General features: G+C 43.3%; 1 protein-coding gene across 1 annotated transcript in view; it reads right to left on the bottom strand.

Annotated features, from left to right (window-relative positions):
- LOC120066573 (harmonin-like) overlaps positions 1 to 24,095 on the bottom strand; it is a 39,737-nt gene extending 15,642 nt beyond the window's left edge. Inside the window, exons 1-20 of the mRNA XM_039017999.1 lie at positions 24,060 to 24,095; positions 20,880 to 20,947; positions 19,282 to 19,425; positions 18,899 to 19,037; positions 18,208 to 18,316; positions 18,076 to 18,100; positions 17,747 to 17,804; positions 17,297 to 17,476; positions 13,970 to 14,029; positions 13,782 to 13,838; positions 10,561 to 10,703; positions 9,186 to 9,251; positions 8,732 to 8,865; positions 7,865 to 7,933; positions 7,297 to 7,346; positions 6,872 to 7,024; positions 5,076 to 5,192; positions 4,539 to 4,853; positions 4,107 to 4,442; positions 2,275 to 2,388 (exon numbers count right to left, since the gene is read on the bottom strand). Coding sequence (XP_038873927.1) covers positions 2,275 to 2,388; positions 4,107 to 4,442; positions 4,539 to 4,853; positions 5,076 to 5,192; positions 6,872 to 7,024; positions 7,297 to 7,346; positions 7,865 to 7,933; positions 8,732 to 8,865; positions 9,186 to 9,251; positions 10,561 to 10,703; positions 13,782 to 13,838; positions 13,970 to 14,029; positions 17,297 to 17,476; positions 17,747 to 17,804; positions 18,076 to 18,100; positions 18,208 to 18,316; positions 18,899 to 19,037; positions 19,282 to 19,425; positions 20,880 to 20,947; positions 24,060 to 24,095 — 2,373 coding nt within the window. The remainder of the gene's footprint in view (positions 1 to 2,274; positions 2,389 to 4,106; positions 4,443 to 4,538; positions 4,854 to 5,075; positions 5,193 to 6,871; positions 7,025 to 7,296; positions 7,347 to 7,864; positions 7,934 to 8,731; positions 8,866 to 9,185; positions 9,252 to 10,560; positions 10,704 to 13,781; positions 13,839 to 13,969; positions 14,030 to 17,296; positions 17,477 to 17,746; positions 17,805 to 18,075; positions 18,101 to 18,207; positions 18,317 to 18,898; positions 19,038 to 19,281; positions 19,426 to 20,879; positions 20,948 to 24,059) is intronic.
- Positions 24,096 to 25,878: the final 1,783 nt, after the last annotated feature.

Raw genomic sequence — 25,878 nt, 5'->3', positions numbered from 1 at the left:
GTACTGTGAAATGTGGTTGAGAAGTGGTTTGATGGTATGGCCGGGGGACTCACTGGGGGTACTGTGGTGTTTCAATATAGTGAGGATGGCTTATTAAAGAAATACAAAAAGTCTCTCTCTGTTTCTCTCTTTATGAGTCGCTTCCTCTTTCTTTCAGAGTCTCTCTCTGTCTGTGCTCCCTCTGTCTAGGCTCCCGAGTGGCGCAGTGGTCTAAGGCACTGCATCTCAGTGCAAGAGGCATCACTATAGTACCTGATTCAAATCCAGGCTGTACCACTTCTGGCTGTGATTGGAAGTGTGGCGCACAATTGGCCCAGCGTTGTCCGGGTTTGGCCATCATTGTAAATAAGAATTTGTTCTTAACTGACTTTCCTAGTTAAATAAAGGTTCATTTAAAAAAATTATAATAATTTAAGTCTGTCTCTCTGTCAACATCAGCAAAACCTTCACCTGGGATCAACTTCACCTTACAAGTGGTAGAGAAATAATCCTCCATGTTGGTACCACATTATCTAATTTGCATCCTAACTAGACTGTAGCTAACTGCTTTGGATCTTCTAGGGCTAACACAGCAGCCAATCAAAAGGGGACCATCATGCTCTCCCAGAACTTTGGTTGGTGTGTAAAACCTGTAAACTCATATAAGCAAAAAGATGTGATGGGTCTGCACTCAAAAAGATGTTGCATAAGGCTGATATCATTTTTCGATTTGGTTTATTATTTTATTTGCATCAGCAATAGCGTACACAGACGTTTCAGCTTTGTAGCCTTCTTCAGTGTGTAGGTAGTAATCTTTTTCATTCAAAACAGCATTTACAGGGAACACAGGTGAGCAACTGATGAGCAACAGGTGCTTCTAATCAATGTTGCCACTCATCTGCCAATCAGGTTCTCTGGTCTACCCACATACAATCACAAAGAAATTCAGAATTATAGGGTACAGGAGCAGGCACAAAGAGCAATTGGGGGTATGAGACGTGAACCGTCCGCTCATTTGGATACATTATATACATGTACGAGATAGCTTACCACAAAGGGCATCAGCCTAGGTCGTTCATAAATATGTGAGCCTAACTCATAAATTATATGCAAAATATGATATGGACAGTGTTCTTGATAAGGACAGAGTTTAAATTGCTGTGTCCTATAAATGCTGTTTTGAATGAAAAATATTACCTACAGACTGAAGAAGGCCGCAAAGCCGAAACGTTTGATGCAGTGAAAAGAATAAAACAATTGAAAAACGGAAGTCAACTTTATGCGACATCCTTGAGTGCTAACACAGCAGTCACCAAACGTCAGAGCCTGAAACTGACTGCACCTAAACTGTACTGTAGGCTATATCCACGGGTGGTGGCCTGAGATAGGGCTGAGACGGGCTGAGATAGGCATCCTGTGTGGTCTAAATTGCAGCAGATAGAGCGTCAGTCTTACAGACGGACAGTAGGGCTTGAGAGGGTCTCAGCATCAAACTGCAGCAGAGTTTCTCCTCCGTTTCTGTGTCTCTGACTCATAAGTCATTCTGGATAACGGCTTGGGGTTGTCTGGTGATCTAAGCCGCTGCTGCTTCGAATCCATCCCACCGCTCTTTCAGCAATCTCTCTCCTACCATTCACCTATAGCTCTCTCTCTATCCAATAAACATACAAAGATGTATATAGAGAGATATTTTTGAAACAATCAAAAATAATTAGGAGCCGCCTTTGTAACTTCTGTCTGTGAACTTAAGGGCTTCCCCCCCCCCCCGTGGATCTGTCCCCTTCAGATGAATAGCATCGCAAAGACTCAGACAACCTATCGGGAACATCAATGTATTCCGAATTTCAGACAGGCAAAGAAACAATACACTCTCACTCCTCTCACTATTGGAATGCGAGTCATGTTCTGATGCTGTATCATTTCACTCAGCTACTAAGAAGTTCTGCAGCTAAACTGCAAAAGACTATCACGCTCTCTCAGTTTGTGGATTCATCTTTGACAACAGAATTGGATGATATATAAAAGCCAGGCCCGATCCTCCCTTGGTTTTTCTGGATGGTGATGACACATGGTAAATGACCAGTTGGGAGCAGAGTAATGACAGGATAAGGAAGTTAGCATCGGTACACTAACCAGCCTTGTCTGGTGCAGCAGAGAAACAGCGTGAACAAACGTAGCACCCCGGCTAAGGGGAGTGACAGGAGAACACAGCAAGCATGCGCAGAGGGGTTGAGGGTGTTTAGGGAGAGGGAGAGAGGAGGAGTAGGCGGACAGTGCTGAGTTTGTGTTTCTTACCAGGCCCTCAGCGTGTAGGGTAGGTCGATGGGACTGATTCTGGGACAGCATGACTGGTTTAGACATGACAGGGGCCATCTGACGCCTCTGGTTGGGCGGGCTAGGAGCGATTTGCTATTAGGAACATCCGAGCAGCGGCAGAAAGGACAGCAAACAATGGGGTTACAGCGGGCTTCAGTGAGCAGAGCACCATGGGCATTATTGAAAAGAACACATAGGGATTCTACTGCTAAATCCCAGAGCAAACCGCTCATTATAAAACCAGTGACATCAGAGCTTTAACCCTGTGATTTAACCCTATATACACTACCGTTCAAAAGTTTGGGGTCACTAGAAATGTCCTTGTTTTTGTCCATTAAAATAACATCAAATTGATCAGAAATACAGTGTAGACATTGTTAATGTTGTAAATGACTATTGTAGCTGGAAACTGCATATTTTTTATGGAATATCTACATAGGCGTACAGAGGCCCATTATCAGCAACCAGCACTCCTGTGTTCCAATGGCACATTGTGTTAGCTAATCCAAGTATATAATTTTAAAAGGCTAATTGATCTTTAGAAAACCCTTTTGCAATTATGTTAGTATAGCTGAAAACTGTTGTCCTGATTAAAGAAGCAATAAAACTAGCAATAAAACTTTAGACTAGTTGAGTATCTGGTACATCAGCATTTGTGGGTTCGATTACAGGCTCAAAATGGCCTCTGTACGCCTATGTAGATATTCCATAAAAAATCTGCAGTTTCCAGCTACAATAGTCATTTACAACATTAACAATGTCGACACAGTATTTCTGATCAATTTGATGTTATTTTAATTGAAATTTTTTGGTGCTTTTCTTTCAAAAACAAGGACATTTCTAAGTGACTCCAAACTTTTGAACTGTAGTATATATTATATATGTTTAACCCCATAAGATCAGAGCCCTGGGAATGTTCCAGAACTATGAAGAATGTGGCATGGCTTTAAAGTCAACAGCTCTCCAGCTTGTCTAAACATTTGCTGACATCACAGAAGAACTTCCTCCACTACAGGAGCGATCTAGGCAGGCTTCACTGACCACTCTCAAAGATCGAATGATGGGAGGGAGCAGACTTACCAGGGAATTGCTTAAATTGGAGATGCCACTGATATGGGAAGTGTTTCTCATCACCTGAACCAGGAAAACACAGTAGTATCATGTACTTATCCCTGAATCATCATTACAGAACGCTACTGGAATAGTAATGTCAAACACACACACAGTGGTGGTTTCAAATGGAACACAGGAAAGGAGATATCATGCACTTGAAGAGGAGCTTTTCAGTCATGACTCGCAACCTCTCTCGCCTATAGACAATCTTACCCACCACGTCACGCCATGCAATTCTACACCCACTGCTGTCAAATACGATAACACAATACAAAATCAGAGCCACCGCAAACAGACCGAATAAAAACCAACAACTGCATCCATGATTGCATTTAATCGGAGAGGAAATTGACATTGTTCTTCACAACATTCAGTCATTGCGACTCAGTGATGTGTTTCCTCTCCCTTTCATGAATTAAATAACCATGCATCTTCCCAGCACAGATCATGCAGAGTACCGTCCTTAAACATTCCCCTGCCCCCTTGATGTTCTGAGATCTGAAGGAACAAGATGTTAGCAGGAACGTAACAGCATCTCTTCCCTAAACCAATTGGATGGTTTAGTGGGAGCCATCAAAAGTATTTGCTCACACCTGTCCGCTCCTATCAGCTCTGCTTAAATGTTTTCAGGGGAAGGACAAGGGAAACGGGCTAGGGGTTGTTTTCAGACCAAGCCATAGTCACACCAGGGAGGCTACCTTAGGGCTGGAGGGGTAAGACATTTCACTGGCGTTGGACGAGTAGTAACCTCCCCTCGGCATGTACCCGCCCCCTTCCCACTCGCTCCTTGTCTCTGGGGGACTGGTGGGGTGGTGGTGGTACCCTCCATGCGACCCTCCCCCCAGCTGCTCCTCGGGGTGCTGGGAGGGTGGGGGCGGAGAAGGTGGAGCAGGAGGAGGGGGAAGCTGAGGGGAGGGACGGGGAGAGGACGGGGGCCTGTAGGACTGGAAGGTAGGGGGATAGTGTGAGGAGGAGGGAGGAAAGTGGGAGATTGGGGTAGGAGGGTAGTGAGAGGAGATGGAGGTAGGAGGGTACTTAGAAAAAGGAGGTGGAGGGGGAGGTGGGGGTGGAGGTGGAGGTGGGGGTGGTGGAGGAGGAGGAGGAGGAGGGGGCTGGCGTCCTCTGGAGGCCGCGGTAGAAGCAGAGGGAGGGGGCTTGCGGGTGGAGGGGGGAGAAGGGGGGAGGCGTTGGGGCGATGGTCGTGGTGAGGCAGGAGAGAAGTTGGGGATGGTGGGGTTGAGTCTGGGAGAGGGTGGAGGGAGAGGTAGGGGGGGCGGGGGCTGGGAGGAAGAAGGCTGGGTGGGGGCCAGTCTCTTCAGGGGCCCCCTCAGGCTCTGGTCCACCTCATCCAAGTTCAAATCATCAAGGTCAGTGGTGGCCAGCTGGAGACCCCCGGGGAAACGCCTCACCATGGGTCCAGAGGCAGGAGACCGAGGAGGGGACATCTGAAGGACAAGCCCAGCCTCTCAGACACACACAACCACAGAGCTATCATGGTACACACAGTCACAGATCATTGTGGCCTACGACAAATCCATTCATTAGCAACGGAACGGAAAAAACATGAAATGATTGAAGAAAAGTTACTACACATAAAAATATCAGATGTGATAGGACCACCGGTGTTCCTAGCTGATACACAGATAGAGAAGGGGTTCTAGATGTACCTCTGGGGACTCGTTCTCCACACAGGAAATCTGTTCCAGGCGTGTCTGACAGAGACGTTCCACCCAGTGCTGCACCTTCTCTGACTCCTCCAGATCCTCCCGCTCTGTCTCTGACACCTGGGGCACGGCACAGCGCAACGCAACACTCAAGACTGGGTCCCTGACTCCCGTATAGAACAACATACTGTATAACTCAAGGCTGGGTTAGGGCTTAGTCATACACCAAAGTATAAATGAATAAAGAAGACACACCCTATTGGCAAGGTGCTGATGGGAAGTCAACTCAGAAGATGAAAGTCACTCTTTTCTCATTTTATGTTATTTCCTCACTCATACTACGCCAGTCTACTGATCATTACTCCTACCTCCTGCGCCAGTCTACTGATCATTATTCCTACCTCCTGCGCCAGTCTACTGATTATTACTCCTACCTCCTGTGCCAGTCTACTGATCATTCCTCCTACCTCCTGCGCCAGTCTACTGATCATTACTCCTACCTCCTGCGTCAGTCTACTGATCATTACTCCTACCTCCTGCGCCAGTCTACTGATTATTACTCCTACCTCCTGTGCCAGTCTACTGATCATTCCTTCTACCTCCTGCGCCAGTCTACTGATCATTACTCCTACGTCAGTCTACTGATCATTATTCCTACCTCCTGCGCCAGTCTACTGATTATTACTCCTACCTCCTGTGCCAGTCTACTGATCATTCCTCCTACCTCCTGCGCCAGTCTACTGATCATTACTCCTACGTCAGTCTACTGATCATTCCTCCTACCTCCTGCGCCAGTCTACTGATCATTACTCCTACCTCCTGCGCCAGTCTACTGATCATTATTCCTACCTCCTGCGCCAGTCTACTGATTATTACTCCTACCTCCTGTGCCAGTCTACTGATCATTCCTCCTACCTCCTGCGCCAGTCTACTGATCATTACTCCTACGTCAGTCTACTGATCATTCCTCCTACCTCCTGCGCCAGTCTACTGATCATTACTCCTACCTCCTGCGTCAGTCTACTGATCATTACTCCTACCTCCTGCGCCAGTCTACTGATCATTACCCCTACCTCCTGCGCCAGTCTACTGTTCATTACTCCTATCTCCTGCACCAGTCTACTGTTCAATACTCCTACCACCTGCACCAGTCTACTGATCATTACTCCTACCTCCTGCGCCAGTCTACTGATCATTACTCCTACCACCTGCACCAGTCTACTGATCATTATTCCTACCTCCTACGCCAGTCTACTGATCATTACTCCTACCACTTGCACCAGTCTACTGATCATTACTCCTACCTCCTGCGCTTGTCTACTGATCATTACCCCTACCTCCTGCGCCAGTCTACTGATCATTACTCCTACCTCCTGCGCCAGCCTACTGATCATTACTCCTACCTCCTGCGCCAGCCTACTGATCATTACTCCTACCTCCTGCGCCAGCCTACTGATCATTACTCCTACCTCCTGCGCCAGTCTACTGATCATTCCTCCTACCTCCTGCGCCAGTCTACTGATCATTACTCCTACCTCCTGCGCCAGTCTACTGATCATTACTCCTACCTCCTGCGCCAGTCTACTGTTCATTACTCCTACTTCCTGCACCAGTCTACTGTTCATTACTCCTACCTCCTGCACCAGTCTACTGATCATTCCTCCTACCTCCTGCACCAGTCTACTGATCATTACTCCTACCTCCTGCGCCAGTCTACTGATCATTACTCCTACCTCCTGCGCCAGTCTACTGATCATTACTCCTACCTCCTGCGCCAGTTTACTGATCATTACTCCTACCTCCTGCACCAGTCTACTGATCTTCAGCTGCTTCTCTCGTTCATACATCTCCTCTTTCTCTGCAGCCAGCTTGAGCTCAAACTCCATCTCCTTCTTGTTTTTCCTCTGTTCCTGCAGGGTGTCCGTGTTGGACACCTTCTTCTTCTTCCTCTTCTTCTCTCCTTTCTGAGACATCATTCATGTTTATCGTTATAGAAACCAGGGAGAAACCAGAACCCATTCCACCCCAAACCGTACAAACCGTCCAAGGACCAAGACTAGACACTACACAGTAAGGTTCTACAATAATATATTATAGAACTGCCACAGCATTGTGGTGACAGAACCAGTAAACAAGTGAAGTTTTTTTGCTCGAAGTTAAATATGTCGGTTAGCTTTGACAGAACACATCTCACAGCACACCAAACTGCGACCGTACAGAGTACCTTGCGGAGTGTGGGCAGCTTCCCTTCGTAGCGATAAAACCATCCAAAAGCTATAGAGAAAAAAACAACGCCAGAGTCACTCGGATGCCGAGGCAGGAATTAGCCTGGTCCCAGATTTGTTTGTGCTTTTGCCTACTCCACTGTCATTGTCAAGCCAAACTGTCATGCATGTATTGCATCACAATTCCATGAAGAGAGCAGAAACAGACTGACACTCAGGCTAAGGAGGACTCAGAGCAGAACTTCAGTAACTAGAGATAAAAAGCATGCTACAGTTCGTCAACTAAATCCACTGCACGCAACAGAAATGAACGGAGAAAGACAGCTCAAGGGGTCGTATTCAGAAAGATGGCACCTTGTTAAGATGAATGCTAGGCAGTTTCGGAAATACATGAAAAGCTAGCTAAAGCAGAAACAGCCTAGCATCCAGGCTAGCCCTACTAAGGTGTGGGAGCCTGTCAATGGGTTTTGATTGTCAAAGGAAATCGAGCATGTTGCGAGTGGTATTGTAGTGCGTCTCTGACGCTGCGATCTGTGGGTACACTGTGAGACCCGTCACTCACTTCACTCCCCTCTTCCTCCACCTCCTGCTGCTCTTCATCGTCGTCGTCAGCCTGAAAAGAGCTTGCTCCAATGTCTGGCAGTGAAGGGAGTCAGAGAAGCACGGCACACAGTGGAGGAAGAGAGGAGACAGACAGCATGCAAAGAGATGAAACACAACTGTAAATCTAGGCCCTTACAGTCTCTGCTGATCTACACGGTCTTCCTTGGATCTATTCATTCATCTATAGCCCTCAAACGCAACTCTGGACCTCGAAGACAGTTCAACTGCAGTTTTTCATTGTTCCCCTCTAGTCAGGGGCGCTCATGTAGTCAGGAAGCGCCAAGTCTAAGTCCAAGAGGCTTCTAAACAGCTTCTACCCCCAAGCCATAAGACTCCTGAACATATAATCAAATGGCCACAAGGACTATTTGCAGTGCCCCCCCCCCCCACCTCTTTTACACCGCTGCTACTCTCTGTTGTTATCATCTATGCATAGTCACTTTAATAACTCTACCTACATGTACATATTACCTCAACTAACCAGTGCCTCCGGTTATATACCCCCCTGTATATAGTCTCGCTATTGTTATTTTACTGCTGCTCTTTAATTACTTATTACTTTTATTTCTTATTCTTCTTCGTATTTTTTTCAACTGCATTGTTGGTTAGGGGCTCGTAAATAAGCATTTCACTGTAAGGTCTACACCTGTTGTATTCGGCGCATGTAAAATATGATTTTATTTAGACCTGTGACACCAGGTGTGTGCAATTAATTATCAGGTAGAAAAGAAAACCAGTAGGCTCCGGACCTTGTGGGGTAAGAGTTGAGTACCCCTGCTCTACAGATTCATTAGACACTATCAGAGGTACCACCTGACCCACTGTCCTTACCAGAGTTCTTGGACTTGGGGGGTGTGGTGTTGATTTCGGGCGGGGCCGGAGAGGGACTCTTGGTTTTGGGTTGCTCTCTAGGCGCCCAGTCCTCCTCCCACTCCCTGTGGTGCTTCCTCTCCGCAGCCTCGATCCTACGCACACACAGGCACGCATGCATCCACACAAGCGCGCACACATAGACACACACAGGTCAGGAGGTCACTGGGCCACCCAAACTAAACATTCTCTGATATAGTTGTGAACACACAAGAGAACTGAAGCTCTCTGATCTCAACTACACGGTCTGTGCAGTTTTGATAGATCCTGGGTTCCCTTCATGCAATACTCCCAGTCCCTGACTGATCTGCCTGTTTCACTACGGAAATAATTAGTCATATGCGTAACATTATGTACGTAACATACAAGATACATACGCTTTGCAATAAATATGCAAAGCGGGGTGAAAACCCACTTCTTCATCTCCTTCCGATAGCGTTCCTCTTCCTCAGCAGTCTTCTGAGAAATCTCCATCTTTCTCCTGTTCGCAACACAAAGAAACATTTATATATATTGACATGTACGGTATGGATGACTAAAATCCAATTTTATGGGAAATAACATATTCTGAAATTGTATAGGACTGAGATACTGTATATAGTACAGCCTATTCTTCTGGAGATAGCGTCAGTATAATAGATTCACTGTGAAAGCCATGTTGATGACAAGTTTGTACACTGAGTGTACAAAACATTAAGAACACCTGCTCTTTCCATGACACACTAACCAGGCGAATCCAGGTGAATAGCTATGATCCCTTATTGATGTCACTTGTTAAAATTCCAATCAGTGTAGATGAAGGGGAGGAGACAGGTTAAAGAAGGATGTTTAAGCCTCGAGACAATTGAGACATGGATTGTGTGTGTGCGCCATTCAGATGGTAACAGGGCAAGACAAAAGATTGAAATGCCTTTGAACGGGGTATGCAACGCTGCTGGGTTTTTCACGCTCAACAGTTTCCCTTGTGTATCAAGAATGGTCCACCACCAAAAGGACATCCAGCCAACTTGACACAACTGTGGGAAGCATCGGAGTCAACATCGGCCAGCATCCCCGTGGAAAGCTTTCGACACCTTGTAGTGTCCATGCCCGGACGAATTGAGGCTGTTCTGAATATTAGGATATACACTGGCATACTCAGTGTATATCTCATTTGTCAATCAGAAAAAAACTAATATTTTGTTTTGCTTGTCTCTGATTGCTATCACTGCTAGTGAAAAGCCTGTTATTTTCTAGTGTACAGAGCCAAGAGATAAAGTCTCTGTGCTCTATGGCTGTCAGCACCTGACTATTTTGGCAAACTGAACGTGGGTTAACAAGTGAAAACCAACATACAGTATGTTTCAGTCCTCACTTATTGTCTGTGCTCTCCCTCTCTCTCTGGGTGTGTCAAGAGAGGCATCTCTTCATAAAGCATATGCACAGACAACAATAACTTTTAGCAAAAATACATAATGATCAGTTTATGAATTCCCAATTGCCAAAGCTTCAGCTCTCTGAATAAAATAATCATTTATAGTCATCAATTGCTGGTTTTGTTGCTTTTTCTGTCCAACTTCCCATCATTCTTTGGGCTGCCTATTCCGTACAATAGTTCAGTACAATAGTTTTCCCTCCAAAGGGCCTTATCTATTCTGATAAAGCCCCAGCCACATTGGAAATATGTTTGACCACTTCTTTGAGTTGCCCTTGATGATTTTAAATGCCATACATCCAATTATGTGGTTTAAATTGGGTTTTAAATCTCAAAACGAATCAACCAATCAATCAGTCCACTGATATCCACTCACTGCCTCTCTTTCTCCTGCTGCTCCTTGACCATCTTGTTAGTCTCCAGGGCAACCCTTTTCTGGTGCATCAACTCTCGTCTGTCCAGCTCCCTGCGAGCCTCCACCGCCAGACGCTCCTCGTCTGTCATAAACAACTCACTGCCCTGTGGGGGGGGGGAGACAGACGGACAATCAGGAAGGGGGGCGTCAGAGGGTTCAAATATCTCAATTTTTAAACATTTGGTGAGCCTTAGAATTAAAAACCTCATATCGATTACCAAACGTTGTATATATAATGTATGGCTCTTAGGTTGGACACCCAAACACTTGATACGGCTGACAGTCTGTTCTGAACTGGAGCAACTCGTGCGACAAGAAGTTGCACCCCTCCCGCTAACTGGGAAACTTTTGTCTGTAAATGAAGAGAACTCTATGTATTTTGAAAGACGAGATGTTGAGGATTATAATAAATACAGCGTTGATGTCATACAAGCAAGCCAAACACCCGTGAGTCCAAATGTGCACTTCACATTTCCATATCATAAATCTCATGTCAAAAACAGTGTCAACGTTTATGATCACTATGTTTGATGTACATTTAGTTACAAGATGACATGACATCACACCCTGGGTTGTTCTGAACAGAATGAGACTATGTTTGTCTATTGAGAGAGAAAAAAAAATTCTGCAGCACACGCATCTGAATGCACTTGTGACTGCGTTCCCTGCAAACCAAGATTCAGTCTTATTTAAGGTGAGCTTGCCACGAGGCATCAGGTAGCCTAGTGGTTAAAGTGTTGGGCCAGTAACTGAAAGGTTGCTAGATCGAATCCCCGAGCTGACAAGGTAAAAGTCTGTCGTTCTGCCCCTGAACAAGGCAGTTTACCCACTGTTACTAGGCCGTCATTGTAAATAAGCATTTGTTCTTAACTGACATGCCTAGTAAAATAAATAAATAAACTGTTGTGTCTAATAATTTTTATTTGTATTTTGTATTTGTTTTTAACCTTTATTTAACTAGGCAAGTCAGTTAAGAACAAATTCTTATGTTCCCATAATCTCCAAACTGTTCCCTTTCAATAACTAGCATGGTTATGCATTTCATATTTCTTCTGTAAGAAACATTTACATTTAGCCCTATCCATATTGGCCCATTCCCACGAGTGTAATTAACTCAGCAACCACACCTGCGTGGAAGCACCTACTTTCAAGACTTCATTAACTCAAGCATTTCCTTTATTTTGTCAGTTAACTGTATGTCACCGGTGTTAACTCGCTCAAGTATACGGACGAATCAATAAGAAGGCACTCTGCACTTGTTTGCACACAAATCAACAGAACATACACAGGAACAATTCTCAATTGAACGGTATTTCCTCTGCTAGCAGTAAATGAGAGAAGATGGCGTGTGACAAGAACACAGCCCTGTAACTGAGGCCTGATGACAACCACCTGGTAAATGACTTTCCGAAATGAGTCATGTTCTCCTCCAGAAGCAGACTTTGTCTGGGTAAATGTTCTAAAAATAGACATACACATTATCCTACTCTGTAGGTGGATATAATGCAGATCACAGGAGGTTGGTGGCACCTTAATTGGGGAGGAGGGGCTCGTGGTAATGGCTGGAGCGGAATGAGTGGAATGCTATCAAATATGTCAAACACACGGTTTCCATGTGTCTGATGCCATTCCATTTGCTCCGTTCCAGACATTATTACGAGCCGTGCTCCCCGCAGCAGCCTCCACTGATGCAGATGTTGTTGTCTTCTGCATTACCTGTGTAAACTGTGGTGCGAGTATAAAGCTTACTTGGCTCTAGGGTAAACTTGGATAGAAGATAGATTTTTATCAAAGTTATTCACATTTTCCAAAATTGTCAAAACTGCTCGGGGTATGCGAGACTCCAGTAGGAACTAACATGCTGAACACACCGCTCGCGTTGTAAAATAAATGTACACATGCATGTTATTCAATCATTTAATCCAAACTGCTCGCGGGTGCCTACGAGCATCTGCGTAGGCAGGCGCTAAAATAGAACTTGGTCCTATTTTTTATGCTTGACGCGCTGCAAGTCCCGCCTCTCCCATCTCCTCATTGGTTTTTAGGAGCATATACCCACGTGGGTGATTAAAAGATGAACTGAGGTCCACACTCCAGTCCAGTTGGTGGAGGTAATGCACCTTAAAGTTGGTTGCCAACCGCCATATAAAGTCCACAGAAGAAGAAGAACAAGACCGAAGAAGGAGAGATCACTGGAAACGAACTAGGTTTCCCCTTTTATCTATGGAATAATTGTCGGACTAGAGAACACATGATTTTATGACTCAAAATGGGTCAAAATTATACAAAGATCCAGAAAAAAAGGACCTTGTGCATTTCAGGTAAAATAACAACCCAATGTTTATATCCCAGGACAAATTAGCTTGCAACAGCAAGCGAGCTAAATGGTCATGAATGTTTCATGTGTTTCGACCTGTCCCCAAATTAATATAAATGAATATAGTTGTTTCAGAGTTTGTTTTGATATTTCAACCTTCGTGTCCGCGTCTGGGATGAATGGACAAAATAAACATGTTCGCGATGGTGCAGTCTAGTCAGCATGTAAAAGTAATAAATCAAGCAAGACGCCGCCGCAGATAAATTGGGGAAATGTTGAGGAAGCACTATTCATAGGGCCGGCCTTAGGCATAAGTGACATAAGCAACCTTTTAGGGTCCCGTGGCCACTAGGGGGCCCCTGAACCAAAAGTAAATGAGTTGGAGTCTCAACTTAGTGTTGAGAGTTAAGAGGAGTAGAATACACATTGTGCAGTTTCAAAATTTGGTTGTGTATCAGCAGGTTTTCTTTTGTTATGTCAGTCACTGACAGTCACTCAATTAGCCCATGTCAGTAAAATATTTTTACATTGGTAAATTAGTCTAGCCAGCTATCTAAACTTGTAGTAATCACGGTTGGATTACCGACTGGGCATGCAGGACACGTGCAACATTTTCTCTCTGCCCTATGGCAAAACGAGTCGAGTTGCATGCTATTAGTTCTAAAATTGCTAAATGTTCTCTCCACCCCATGGCAAAATGTGTAGAATTGCAGCAAACGTGCTTCAAAAGTGCAACATTTTCTCTAAGCCCCATGGCAAAACGTGTAGAATTGCAGGAAGTGTACTTACATTTTTTCTCTCCGCTGTCAAGCGGGGGGCCACTAAAATGTTTTGGGGGTGGGGGAGGTCCTGGCGGTGTACTTACAGCGCCGGTGAGAACTGTGATGGTTAGACTCCTGCTACTCTTCAGAACTCTTACAGCCTGCAGACGTAATAAAGACAAAAACTTAACTGAGCAATAAAAATGAAACTTTCCAAAGCAAATTCATTATTTACCAAGCAAAACAGTTTTCTGGAGTTATCAAACCTTTGTCTGCATTTCATGTGTCCTACCTCTTTGTGGTCCAGATTAGTAAATTCCACCCCGTTCACCTCCACGATCTGGTCACCAATCTACCAACACAAAACACAATACAATCCACAATACCAACCATGCAAAAACACACACAGTACTTTATTTGGATCCACTATGGGACATTGTGGCATACTAGGACCCAAATACAGTGCCTTCATTTAAAACTTCTAAGGGATAGCCCCCTTTTTTTCAATTTTCACCTAAAATGACATACCCAAATCTAACTGCCTGTAGCTCAGGACCTGAAGCAAGGATATGCATATTCTTGGTACCATTTGAAAGGAAACACTTTAAGTTTGTGGAAATGTGAATTGAATGCTGGAGAATATAACACAATAGATCTGGTAGACGAAAATACAAAGCAAAAAACATGTGTTTTTTTGTATCTAGCAATCTAGCCATCACTCTGGTTGTAATTCAGATGGTGTCCACAAGAGGGCGCAGTGTATGTGCAAAGTTTCAGACTGATAACTTGAAGTATGAGCAAGCTACATGACATTTAGTGTGAAGGATGCATTTACATTACATTTTTTCTGCAAGAATATCGTCAAATCTGTATACTTGGACTTTGATTTAGCTTTTCCAGTATTAGTAGCCATATTGTAAGTTCAACATTTGCAAAACATCCAGTTTTCATAACTCTCCATATTCTTGCCATTTTTGTCCAAAAGGGAAAGGCTTGCTGTCGCACAAGGTTAGCAGCAACATTGTGCGACAGATACGAGATACGGGACTCCCGTAAAGCCCAGCTCATTGGCTATCTAGCTAGCTTTGTTTGAGTGAAGACCGCCCGTGTCATCGGCGCGCCATGAAGGCGTCGCTCCCTGACCAAATTTGGTGTCCTATAGGATATACTACCCTCCTAATGATATAGTGAAGTCTGGTTACGTTCTAGGATCTCTGAGGAATAAATACGAACGTAATTTGACTGGTTGAAACAATGTTTAGGGTGAGATTTTCACAGATTCCTTTCTTTGCAAATTGAATGAGTGGAACTAAAAAAAATCGATCATGCATGCTGTATGGACCTTTTTAGGATATGAAAAAGGATTTTATCTAACAAAACGACACTTTATGTTATCTCTGGGACCCTTTCGATGATAAATCAGAGCAAGATTTCAGAATGTAAGTACACATTTCACCTTCAGAGGTGAATTTATCAAACTTATCACGGTGAAAAAAGTGTTTTGTTGTTAGGAGCTCTCCTCAAACGATAGCATGGCATTTTCTCGCAGTAATAGCTACTGTAAATTGGACAGTGCAGTCATATTAACAAGAATTTAAGCTTTCAGCCGATAGAAGACACTTATATGTACCAATATTTGTTGTTTCTCTATAATCTGCCATCGTGACACACGGCGCTGCATGATTTACAACTGCCCCGTTGACGGGACGCCGATCCCTAAGAAGTTCAATAAATATATATTTTTCTCACCCATCTACACACAATAACCAATAATGACAAAGTGAAAACATGTTTTTAGAAATTTTTGCAAATGTATTGAAAATGAAATAAAGAAATATCTTATATAATTAAGTATTCACACCCCTTTGCTATGACACTCCAAATTGAGATAAGGTGCATCCAATTTCCATTGATCATCCTTGAGATGTCACTACAACTTGATTGGAGTCCACCTGTGGCCAATTCAATTGTTTGGACATGATTTAGAAAGAAACACACCTGTGTACAGTATATAAAGTCCCACAGTTGACAGTACATGTCAGAGAAGAAACTATACCATACCAATGAGCTGGCTGTAGATCTCTGAGATAGAATTGTGATGAGGCATGTATCTGAGGAAGGCTATAAAACATTTTCTAGAGTGTTGAAAGTTTCCAGGAACAGAGTGGGAAATTGACAAAAATTATGGAACTACCAAGACTCTGCCTAGAGCTGGCCGTCCAACCAAACTGAGCAACCGGGCAAAAAGGGCCTTGGTCAAGGAGGTGATCAAGAACCCAATGACCACTCTGCCAGTTCCTTGGCTGAGATGGGAGAACCTGCCTGAACTACAACAGTCTCTACAGCACTTTACCAATCTGGGCTTTATGGGAGAGTGGTCAAACGGAAGCCACTCCTGAGAAAAAGGCACATGACAGCATGCCTGGAGTTTGCAAAAAGACTTTGAGAGCATAAGGAAAACATTTTACTTTTTGGCCTGAATAAAAAAGCATTATGTCTGGAGAAAACTAGACACAGCTCGTCACCCGCCTAACACCATTATGTTTTTAATGTTTAATATATTTGCTAACATTTCTAAAAATCTGTTTTTGCTTTGTCATTATGGGTTCATGTGTGTAGATTGATGAGGAAAAACATGAATTTAATCCATTTTAGAATAAAGCTTTAACGTAACAATGTGGAAAAAGTGAAGGGGTCTGAAAACTTTCCGAATACACTGTATATCTCCTTTAAATGTTGATATTTGGTTGCGTTGTCAACCAAACACAATTCAATATTACTTTTACAAGATAGTAAATAGCCTTAACTTCAGGCTATCTTACAAACTAACGTAACATTCAACCTTAAAATAGGTTACTGTCATTTCTCCTTATGTAATCATGTAAAGTGTGAATGTTCAAGATAGCATGGATAAGTCTGACATTGTATTCCATTTCAACTTTGCTGTGCTTTTAAATGGTTGAAAGCATAGCGATAGACATTTCGGTGACAACTAAACCAAAAATCTGACATTGTTTTCTATTGGAATTTGGTTGTGCTTTTAGATGGTTGAAAGCATAGCGATAACACATTAGAAATTCAACTAACTTTTGGTTGTATTTTTTGAGTGGGTGAATATACAGCAGGTTGTAATCTCATTGATCAATGTCTCAACCAAATATTATTACCCAATTATCCACGTTGCAATGACCTGGTGTGCCCAGTGGGTAGTAGCCTAGTCAAGGATGAAATACTGGAACACTACAGTTGTTCCAAGTGGAACAAAAGTAAACCTTGAATTTTGAGGTTTAAAATATATTTTAAGAAATGCCATTGTTTGGTGGATATAAAGTCTAAGATCTTTGACAGACTGATGCCAAATTTTTTACAGGAAATAATCACTTCCAGCTGGTCAGTTTAGCATAGGGCTAAATGTGCCAGGTTGTCTAATGGGAACAGCTAACATCTAGTGTTTTATCACGAGCAATTAAGTCAACGATTTGAATTGGCTGATGCGCAAAACAAAGGAAAATAAATGTATGTTCGCAAGCGAACGAGTCGACTAGTTGTCATCGTGATACATTTCCACGTGTTCATTTCAAAGTGGTTTACAGTACGCTAAACAGGGCCAAACTCTTACCTGCAGTCCTACTTCAACAGCGAGGGAGCCAGATTTGACGTTACTGATGTAGATGCCAGGCTTCTGTGTGGGGCCACTGGAGATGCTGACGCCCATGCCCTTGGTGCCCACCAGGCTCAGGAACACCTTCTTCTCCTTGATCTCCTTCCCTCCCATGGATGCCAGGCCTGCCACACTGCTCTTCTTGTCCTGAGAGAGAGAGAGAGAGAGAGAGAGAGCGAGAGAGAGAGGGGAGGGGAGGGGAGGGGGAGGGCAGAGAGAGAAAAGAGAGATTGTACAATTTCGTGGTTGCATTAATTTGTTTTTTTTCCTGCCTCCTTATTTGTAGGTCACTCTGGATAAGTGTTTTCCTAAATTACTAAAATGTGATGGAAGAAGGGCCAAAGGGTGTTACACTTCAAAGAATATGAGGGAATATTTCATCTCAAAGAAAACGAATCTCATTCTCACCCCAGAATCAGACACAAATTGGTCCACGAACTGCCACTTCAGAGGCTCCTCTGTGGAACTGGAGAAGAACAGAAAGCGGAGGATAAATCCGATTCTATATTCATTTATGTATTTATTCCAGCTTTATTTAACCAGGAAGGTCCCCTGAATAAGATTTTGTGAGCAACACCTGGCACAGGAAATACATCAATCAATAATCAAGCTATCATCTCAGTGCTCACCGGATACCCCTTGCCCAGGATATAGTTTCTGGTTTTATTTTGATCACAGTCTTTTCTAAAGCAGAAAGGTGTCAAATACAATACCAACAAAGAGAGACACAGCCCTACCTCTTCACTGGTATCATCCCAACCTCTGCACAAATAAAAGGATGAAAATTGAAGTAAGTTATTAATATTCACTTTTGTATTTGACATGAGGATGAGTGAGTATATTGGTTGGGTGGATTTCGTTTAACTTACGCCTGACTTTGAGCGACACGATTTTCTTGGTCTTGATGAGGTTGATGACTTCCTCGTGGATACAGGAAGAGATGGCGTATCCATTGATGCGGACAATCTCATCTCCCATCTGGAGGTCACACAGAGGTCAGACATTACGACCAGCTCTTTTTATGTAGTGTGACAGTGTGTGGCTACTTTTCTGAGTGTTATGTTTCACAGTGTATGTTTGCCTCTCTTTAGATATTTGACCACATCCCATCTACCCTCCATACTAGGTACTATATGAGCAAAGACGTTGAAATTACGTATTTTGGATTGAAAATAAGTCAATGTCTTGTGCTCACTGGGTAAGGATGAGTCTCAGAAGTGTTTTTTTCTTCTAGATGCCAGACAGGATGGCTGTGTCACCTCAGCTGTAGCTGTGTGTCAATTTGTGTCACCGGTTATTGAGCTAATGGAAGTGTGTGACATCTTGTCACGCTGGTTGAGGGGAATAACTACAGCAGACTGACGGAAAAGCAGATCCAATCAGTCTGAGTCGTGACTCAGGAGCAAATGGCTTCAGGAAGAGATGAAGGACAGGAAGGTACTTAAAAAGTTCCTGGATGTTTTTACCAAAGCGGTTTGTTTCTCGGGTTGACTTTATTCGATGCATGAACACACAAACACGCACGCAAAAACACACACACACACACACACACACACACACCTGCAGGCCACTGTTTCCAGCCTGTCCATCCTTGACGATCTGTGAGATGAAGAGTCCACAGCCGAACTCCAGGCCCCCTCTCACACTCAGACCCAGACCCTCAGGATGAGTACGATCCAGACGCACCTCCTTCAACTTACTGCACCACCAGGATGGAGAGAGGGAGGACGAAAGGGAAGACAGGAGAGGAGAAGGAGAAGGGGTTAGATGGAGGATGACAGGAAAGGGTGGAGGAAGGGGTTATCAGTTCTGTGTCATCAAATTGGTGTACATTCTCGTTGCCTATAAGTACTAAGAGAGTAATTACATGGTATAAGACAAGTGCATCGTATTGAAAGTCTATGGGCTCCAGCCTGGTGGGTGGCAGCGACCCCTCCACTCACCGTGACCTCTTGGGGGTGAGCAGGTCGTACTCCACCTGGTGTTTGAGGGGAATGAGGGGCCGGATGGCATCAAACAGCGGCAGGCGACTGGGCTCGTTGATGACCAGCTTCAGGTCCCCCACCAACACCGGCAGCTCCATGGACCTGAGGGAGAGGGCAGAGGGTCAAAGGACAGCTCAACACGCACAAGCGCACACACACACACTGCACAGTCATTCAGGAGAGAGCGAGATGTTTTGAATGGCTTTCTTCATCATTCCTATCGTTGACATACATGATTATGAGGACAAAGCGGCACACAGAATGACTAGTACAGAACAGTATGATAAACGCCATGGCCTTATGGGCCATCAAGGATTCCAAGAATGTGCAATCAACCTACCAATTCCAATGGGAACATAAGACCTATGACTATGAATTATTAACATTTGCCATTTCACTCCTGACTCGTGTATGAAAGAGTAAAGGGCTGTAGTGAATAGCTGGCCAGGCTTGGCGGAGCACAGCGGAAAACTGATCATGGGTCTAACCAATGGGGTCTCAGGTCTCTGGCTCCATACAAAGAGTGCATGGAAACCAGCACCGCTAACTCCCCTTCACCCCCATTCAGTCCACATTATCGTCATAGTCCTGAATGAAATCCTATCTCCCACCATACACCTGTATACACACACACAAGCATGCACGCACACACACACACACACACACACACAGGAGACTTAATCCTCCTATATGTAAATCTGCAATTGGAGAGAAATCAAGACGTTTGCTTGACCATTTTCCATTTTTATTGAAAGAGAAGTGACGCAAAAAAGGCCATCTTAATTTTGTTCAAGAGCCTGGCAGACCCACTAACAATCCACTTCCCCAAATAAAGGATCAGCAAATCAGTTGAGGGAAGAAAATTGTCGGAAAATTGGTCATCCTGAAGAAGAAAAAAAAATAGGTCAATAATTTATCACTAAAGTGAAAGTCAAACAGAGATGGTGGTACTCACCAGTGGTGGAAAAAGTACCCAATTGTCATACTTGAGTAAAAGTAAAGATAAAATGACTCAAGTAAAAGTGAAAGTCACCCAGTAAAATACTACTTGAGTAAAAGTCTAAAAGTGTTTGGTTTTAAAATATAGTTAAGTATCAAAAGTAAATATAATTGCTAAAATATACTTAAGTATCACAAGTAAAAGTATGAATAATTTAAAAATCTTTTATATTAAGCAAACCAGACAGCACAATTGTTTTGTTTTTTAAAAGTATGGATAGCCAGGGGCACACTCCAACATCATTTACAAACTAAGCATTTGTGTTGAGTGAGTCCGCCAGATCAGAGGCATTAGGGATGACCATGGATGTTCTTTTGATAAGTGTGTGAACTGGACCATTTTCTATCCTGTTAAGCATTTCAAATGTAACGAGTACTTGTGGGTGACAGGGAAAATGTATGGAGTAAAAAGTACATTATTTTCTTTAGGAATGTAGTGAAGTAAAAGTTGTGAAAAATATAAATAGCAAAGCAAAGTACAGACACCCCCCAAAAAACTACTTAAATAGTACTTTAAAGTATTTTTTACTTAAGTAATTTACACCACTGGTACTCACTGGTGGTACATTCGCAGGACATCGTACAGGTAATCCTTTTCTGCCTCATTGTCAATGAGCAGCTCCACCTAAACAGCAAAGGCATCTTTAGTCTCATTCTCATCTTCATCATCATCACAGACAAGATAGCAGCGGCCAGGGAAGGCAGCAGTCTCTATACTGACACATCCCTCTCCACTGTGGTCCTTTCAGCATAACAGGGGGCATTCCCTTTAGCCCTAGGTTTGTGTGTGTGTGTGTGTGTGTGTGTGTGTGCATCTTACCTTGTAGCGACTGAACTGCTGCAGAAAAGTTTTGAGGAAGCGCTTAGGCCAGTCATTAATATACCCCATCTCCTTCATTAAGGAAGGTTGTCTATCCGTCTGTGTGAGACTGCCTCTGTGTGTGTGTGCGCGTGTGGGCACGTACCTGTGTATATGTTTGTCAGTGCTGCGTTTGTGTGCCTATGCCTGTAGAGCGTTAGCATCAATAGTATCTCTATTTTGTGTTGCTGGCGGTAGGAGGCCAGGTAGCTTTCCTGTTTTCCAGATCCCTTTCCCTTACTAGGACTGTGGGCTGGTATACACACTTATGCCACCGGACTAGGGAGGGGGAGTAAGGGAGCGATAAGGAGGGGTGGGGGTTGAGGGCGGTTTGGAATAGTGAGGTGAGCAGTGTCACCTTACAGTACATCCCTGTGACAAGCATTCCTCCACCATAATTTCTTAGAATTAGGGGTGACTCAAGGAACCATTGCAGTCAATAGGTTCATATTTGCACCTTTGGTTAATTGAGGGGTTATGGGGAAACCCTTAATGTTTCCTGGAGGAAACCTTTTGCTAGAGTGCACGGAGCACTTTGAATTTATTTTGATGTTGGATTTGTTGCGCTGCCAAGCTCAGAAGAAGATGAAAATATGTGGTTTTCAGCAATGGCTTTATGGGATGGCCAGCAACTTGTAAAACATTACCCATTCCTATATGAGTACTATTTTAATATCAATGTTGAATAATACAACATTGGCTGTCAAGCCCATTATATTATATGACTGTATTGAATTGAATTGAATGTATTTTGGGTAACAGACATGTACAACAAAATGTACAATGTGGACCCAGAGGATATCACTTGAAATGATTAATTAAAACGATTGTTTCCAAAGTGGTCCTGTTTGTTTTAATAATAACGTTTATTGTGATGGTAATGACGTTTGTTCATGATGATAATTATTAAGTGTTGGCTTAGTTCGCTAGTTACCTACAGTATCTTCAACCTAGCCTACACTCTTAAAAATGCTTGGTTGTTTGGATGGGCCAACTGCTGGGTGGCAGGCACTGGGTCACTTAGTCAGGTGTTTTTCTTTAAAAAAGAAACAGGTTTGGTTGTTGATGCTGGGTTATTGATGCTGGGTTATTAAGAAATGACAAATCCGGTCAGATAAGATGACCGGGGGCGTGGCTTAGTAGGGGCCTGGCTTGCATATAGTTATTTTTGGCCCAGCGGGTCAGATAAGAAGATTGGAGGTGTGTCTTTCAGATATTTATTTATGGCCCCCTGTATTGTTAAGGTTGAACACTGACAGTTTTGTAGCTTCATTGAGGCTTACAGAGGTGTATGAGTTCCTCAAGAGCCTACGCAAATCCTAACGTTGGAAGAGCTACCACTTTAGGGATGAGCAATGTCAGCAATGTTAATAGTATAATATGTAATATGCATTTAAAATATATATATTGTGTACAAACTTATGCACAGGAATGGCATTTACTCTCACAGCTGGCAATCTTTTTAACCCCAAAAGGTTATTTGAGGCTGCTTTACTTCCAAGAGTGTACAACAAAAAGGTTTAGAGATACACACACTCCCACTCATGCACACGCAGACACCTAGACACACATTACTACACACAAGCTCAACCATGCAGGTTCCTGGGTGTGTGACAGTGTATTTATGGTTTGGTAAAGCTCTCGGACTCAACATTGAGAGACAGGGTAAGCAACGGTGACTATGTGCAGACTTTAGCGCCCTGAACGGATGAAGCTAAAGAGCCAGTCAGATACCGCAGCTTATGTTATACCGTATATGAAGTCCTCTTGTGTTCTATAAACCCTTAAACTCCCTTATTCTCAAAACATCCAACAAAGGCACAGGGGTGAATACAACACATACAACAAATAAACTGTAAGAGAGATTAAGGGCCCACTTCAATCTAACAGTAGCCTATATTCACCTGTAAAAGACATTTGTCACCACATATTCATTGTCACAAACATGACCAAAAACGCAAGCTGTTCTGTGGTCAATCAATCAAATGTATTTATAAAGCCCTTTTTAAAGCCTTATCTAAAAGTGTTGTTGTGGCTCATGCCTTCCTGCCTGTCAGTCCCCTCTCTGTCTCTAATTGCTGCTGTAAATCGTCCCATCCTTTTCCGCTCGGCTGGACATCCCTGACACGCTCTAAATTATCTAATGGGGAGCGACCTAGTGAGAGGCTACAACATAGAGGACAGATGGCTCTGGGTCCACATTACAGAGGACTGAAAACACCCAAACGTATCACGTTGCCTTTACACCGCTTCTCTTTTTGACATTATTACCCGAATACTGTCACCATGAGTATCCGTGAACAATTGTACGGCTAAGTACAAAACGCAACATTGGTATCTTTGTGTTGGGTCTAGAATGACCAACAGACAAAAAAAAATTGGAAACACCAGGTGAACGTTTTGCAATACACACAGTTCACCTGACAAATGACTAGGATAACCAATCAGGAAAGCTGACACACAGGCCATAGGTACTCATGATAAAAGCCTAGTTTACCTGTACACACTCTCCCTATAATCGACATTGTTACTGTATAGACTATACACACATATGGTATTAAAAGGGAATATAGTCAATTAAATATCCTTACAAGGAGGGGGCAACTTTTTAATCCTACACTACAGAGAATTGACTTGTTGTATAACAGTTGTATAACACAACAGTCTACTTTCACAATTGTGAAATAAAGGATGAAACAATTCAATTAAAATCCCAGCCAAAACATGTTAGTCCTGTATGAACATTTTCTACACCTATGAAGACATTATAAACGCATCTAAAGGCACCTGTGCAAAAGCCTTACCCCAACAGGGTTCAGAGTACATCATAGGACTTTGATAACAGCCAAAACAAAAAAGAAACAAATTAAGTTCTTACCTTGTGCCTAAATTCTCGAGCTACTTTTCGTTCCATTTTCGACAAAAGAATAACGCTGCCACCGACCGATGTTCTATCTTGCTGTTAGCGACAGTTCCCTCTCAACAGTGGCGCTACCGACAGTGAACGCTGGGTGGTAAACATAAAGAATTATAGAGGCCTCTAGTGGCCCAAAGCCGTTTTAACATGGGCAGCGCAAATGAGTGCTTCCACCATGCTTCCGCCATTTTAAAGTAGTCAAAGTAGTCAACTGGGTGGGGATTCCTATAGAGTACCACAGTAAGAGTCATAATACCCATAAACCTAGAGGTCACCGTTCATTTTTCCCATAGGGGATTTTAGAAACACTTAACATAAGGGCTGTGTTTCGTGTAGCCTGATCCTGGCGTGATGTTTTGATAACCGTGTAAATCTCTCTAGGACAAGGTGATTTTTATCAATATATTTGTCTGTATTTATCCACCAAAAATGAAATGCCTTTGGAAAAAAATGAATGGTGGAAAAAAACGATTGGAACCATTTCCCTGTTTGACCTCTAGATTTTATGGGTATTATGACACCTACACTGCAGGGCTCTATGGGTTGTAGCCTCAATGGCACTGCCCATGTTGTCACAGACACTATGTCACAAATGAGTCCTCTATCTATCTCTATGGTGGTAGATCACAGCAGTGGCCCTATTCAGAGAATAGCTCCTGGTATTCAGTTGCTGAGGCACTGCTGGGCTGGGGAAAAGCGGATGTTTCCGGTTTTCAGGATACAGTATTTACAATTCAGGAAGCTTCATAATTTAGTTGGTAGGAAAACAACGGTGCAAAGCTAAATATACTGAGCAAAAATATAAACTCAACATGCAACAATTTCAAAAGGTTTACTGATTTACAGATCATATAAGGAAATCTGTTAATTTAAATAAATAAATTAGGCCCTAATCTATGGATTTCAGATGACTGGGGAGGGGCGCAACCATGGGTTGGTCTGAGAGGGCAGAGGCCCACCCACAGAAAAGCCAGGCCCAGCCATTCAGAATGAGTTTATCCCCAAAAAAGGGCTTTATTACAGACATAAATACTCAGATTGATCAGCTGTCCGGGTGGCAGGTCTCAGACGATCCTGCATGTGAAGAAGCCGGATGTGGAGGTCCTGGGCTGGCGTGGTTACACTTGGTCTGCGGTTGTGAGGCCGGTTGGACGTACTGCCAAATTCTATAAAACGACATTGGAGTCGGCTTATGGTAGAGAAATTAACATTCAATTCTCTGGCAACAGCTCTGGTGGACATTCCTGAAGTCAGCATGCCAATTGCACTCTCCATCAAAACTTGAGACATCTGTGGCATTGTGTTGTGTGAAGAAACTTAACATTTTAGAGTGGCCTTTTATTGTCCCCAACACAAGGTGCACCTGTGTAATGATCATGCTGTTTAATCAGCTTCTTGATATGCCACACCTATCAGGTGGATGGATTATCTTGGCAACAGATAAATGCTCACTAACAGGGATGTAAACAAATTTGTGCACATTTAAGAGAAATACGTTTTTTGTGCTGAACATTTCTGGGGTCTTTTATTTCAGCTCATGAAACATGGGACCAACACTTTACATGTTTTGTGTTTATATTTTTGTTAAATATAAATATAAACACTCAGTTGTATCTATTTTTTCATGTTTCTTGTTAGTCTGTATGTCCCACTCTGTAACGGATCTCCTCTTCGTCGGATGAGGAGTAGCAAGGATCGGACCAATGTGCAGCGTGGTAAGTGTTCGTCATTTTATTAAACTGAACACTACAATACAAAGTAAACAAAAAAGAACAACCGA

The sequence above is a fragment of the Salvelinus namaycush genome, chromosome 21 (assembly GCF_016432855.1).
Source record: "Salvelinus namaycush isolate Seneca chromosome 21, SaNama_1.0, whole genome shotgun sequence".
Taxonomy (NCBI): Eukaryota; Metazoa; Chordata; class Actinopteri; order Salmoniformes; family Salmonidae; genus Salvelinus; species Salvelinus namaycush.
The sequence above is the reverse complement of the archived record's forward strand: the minus strand, read 5'-3'. Positions and strand labels throughout refer to the sequence as shown.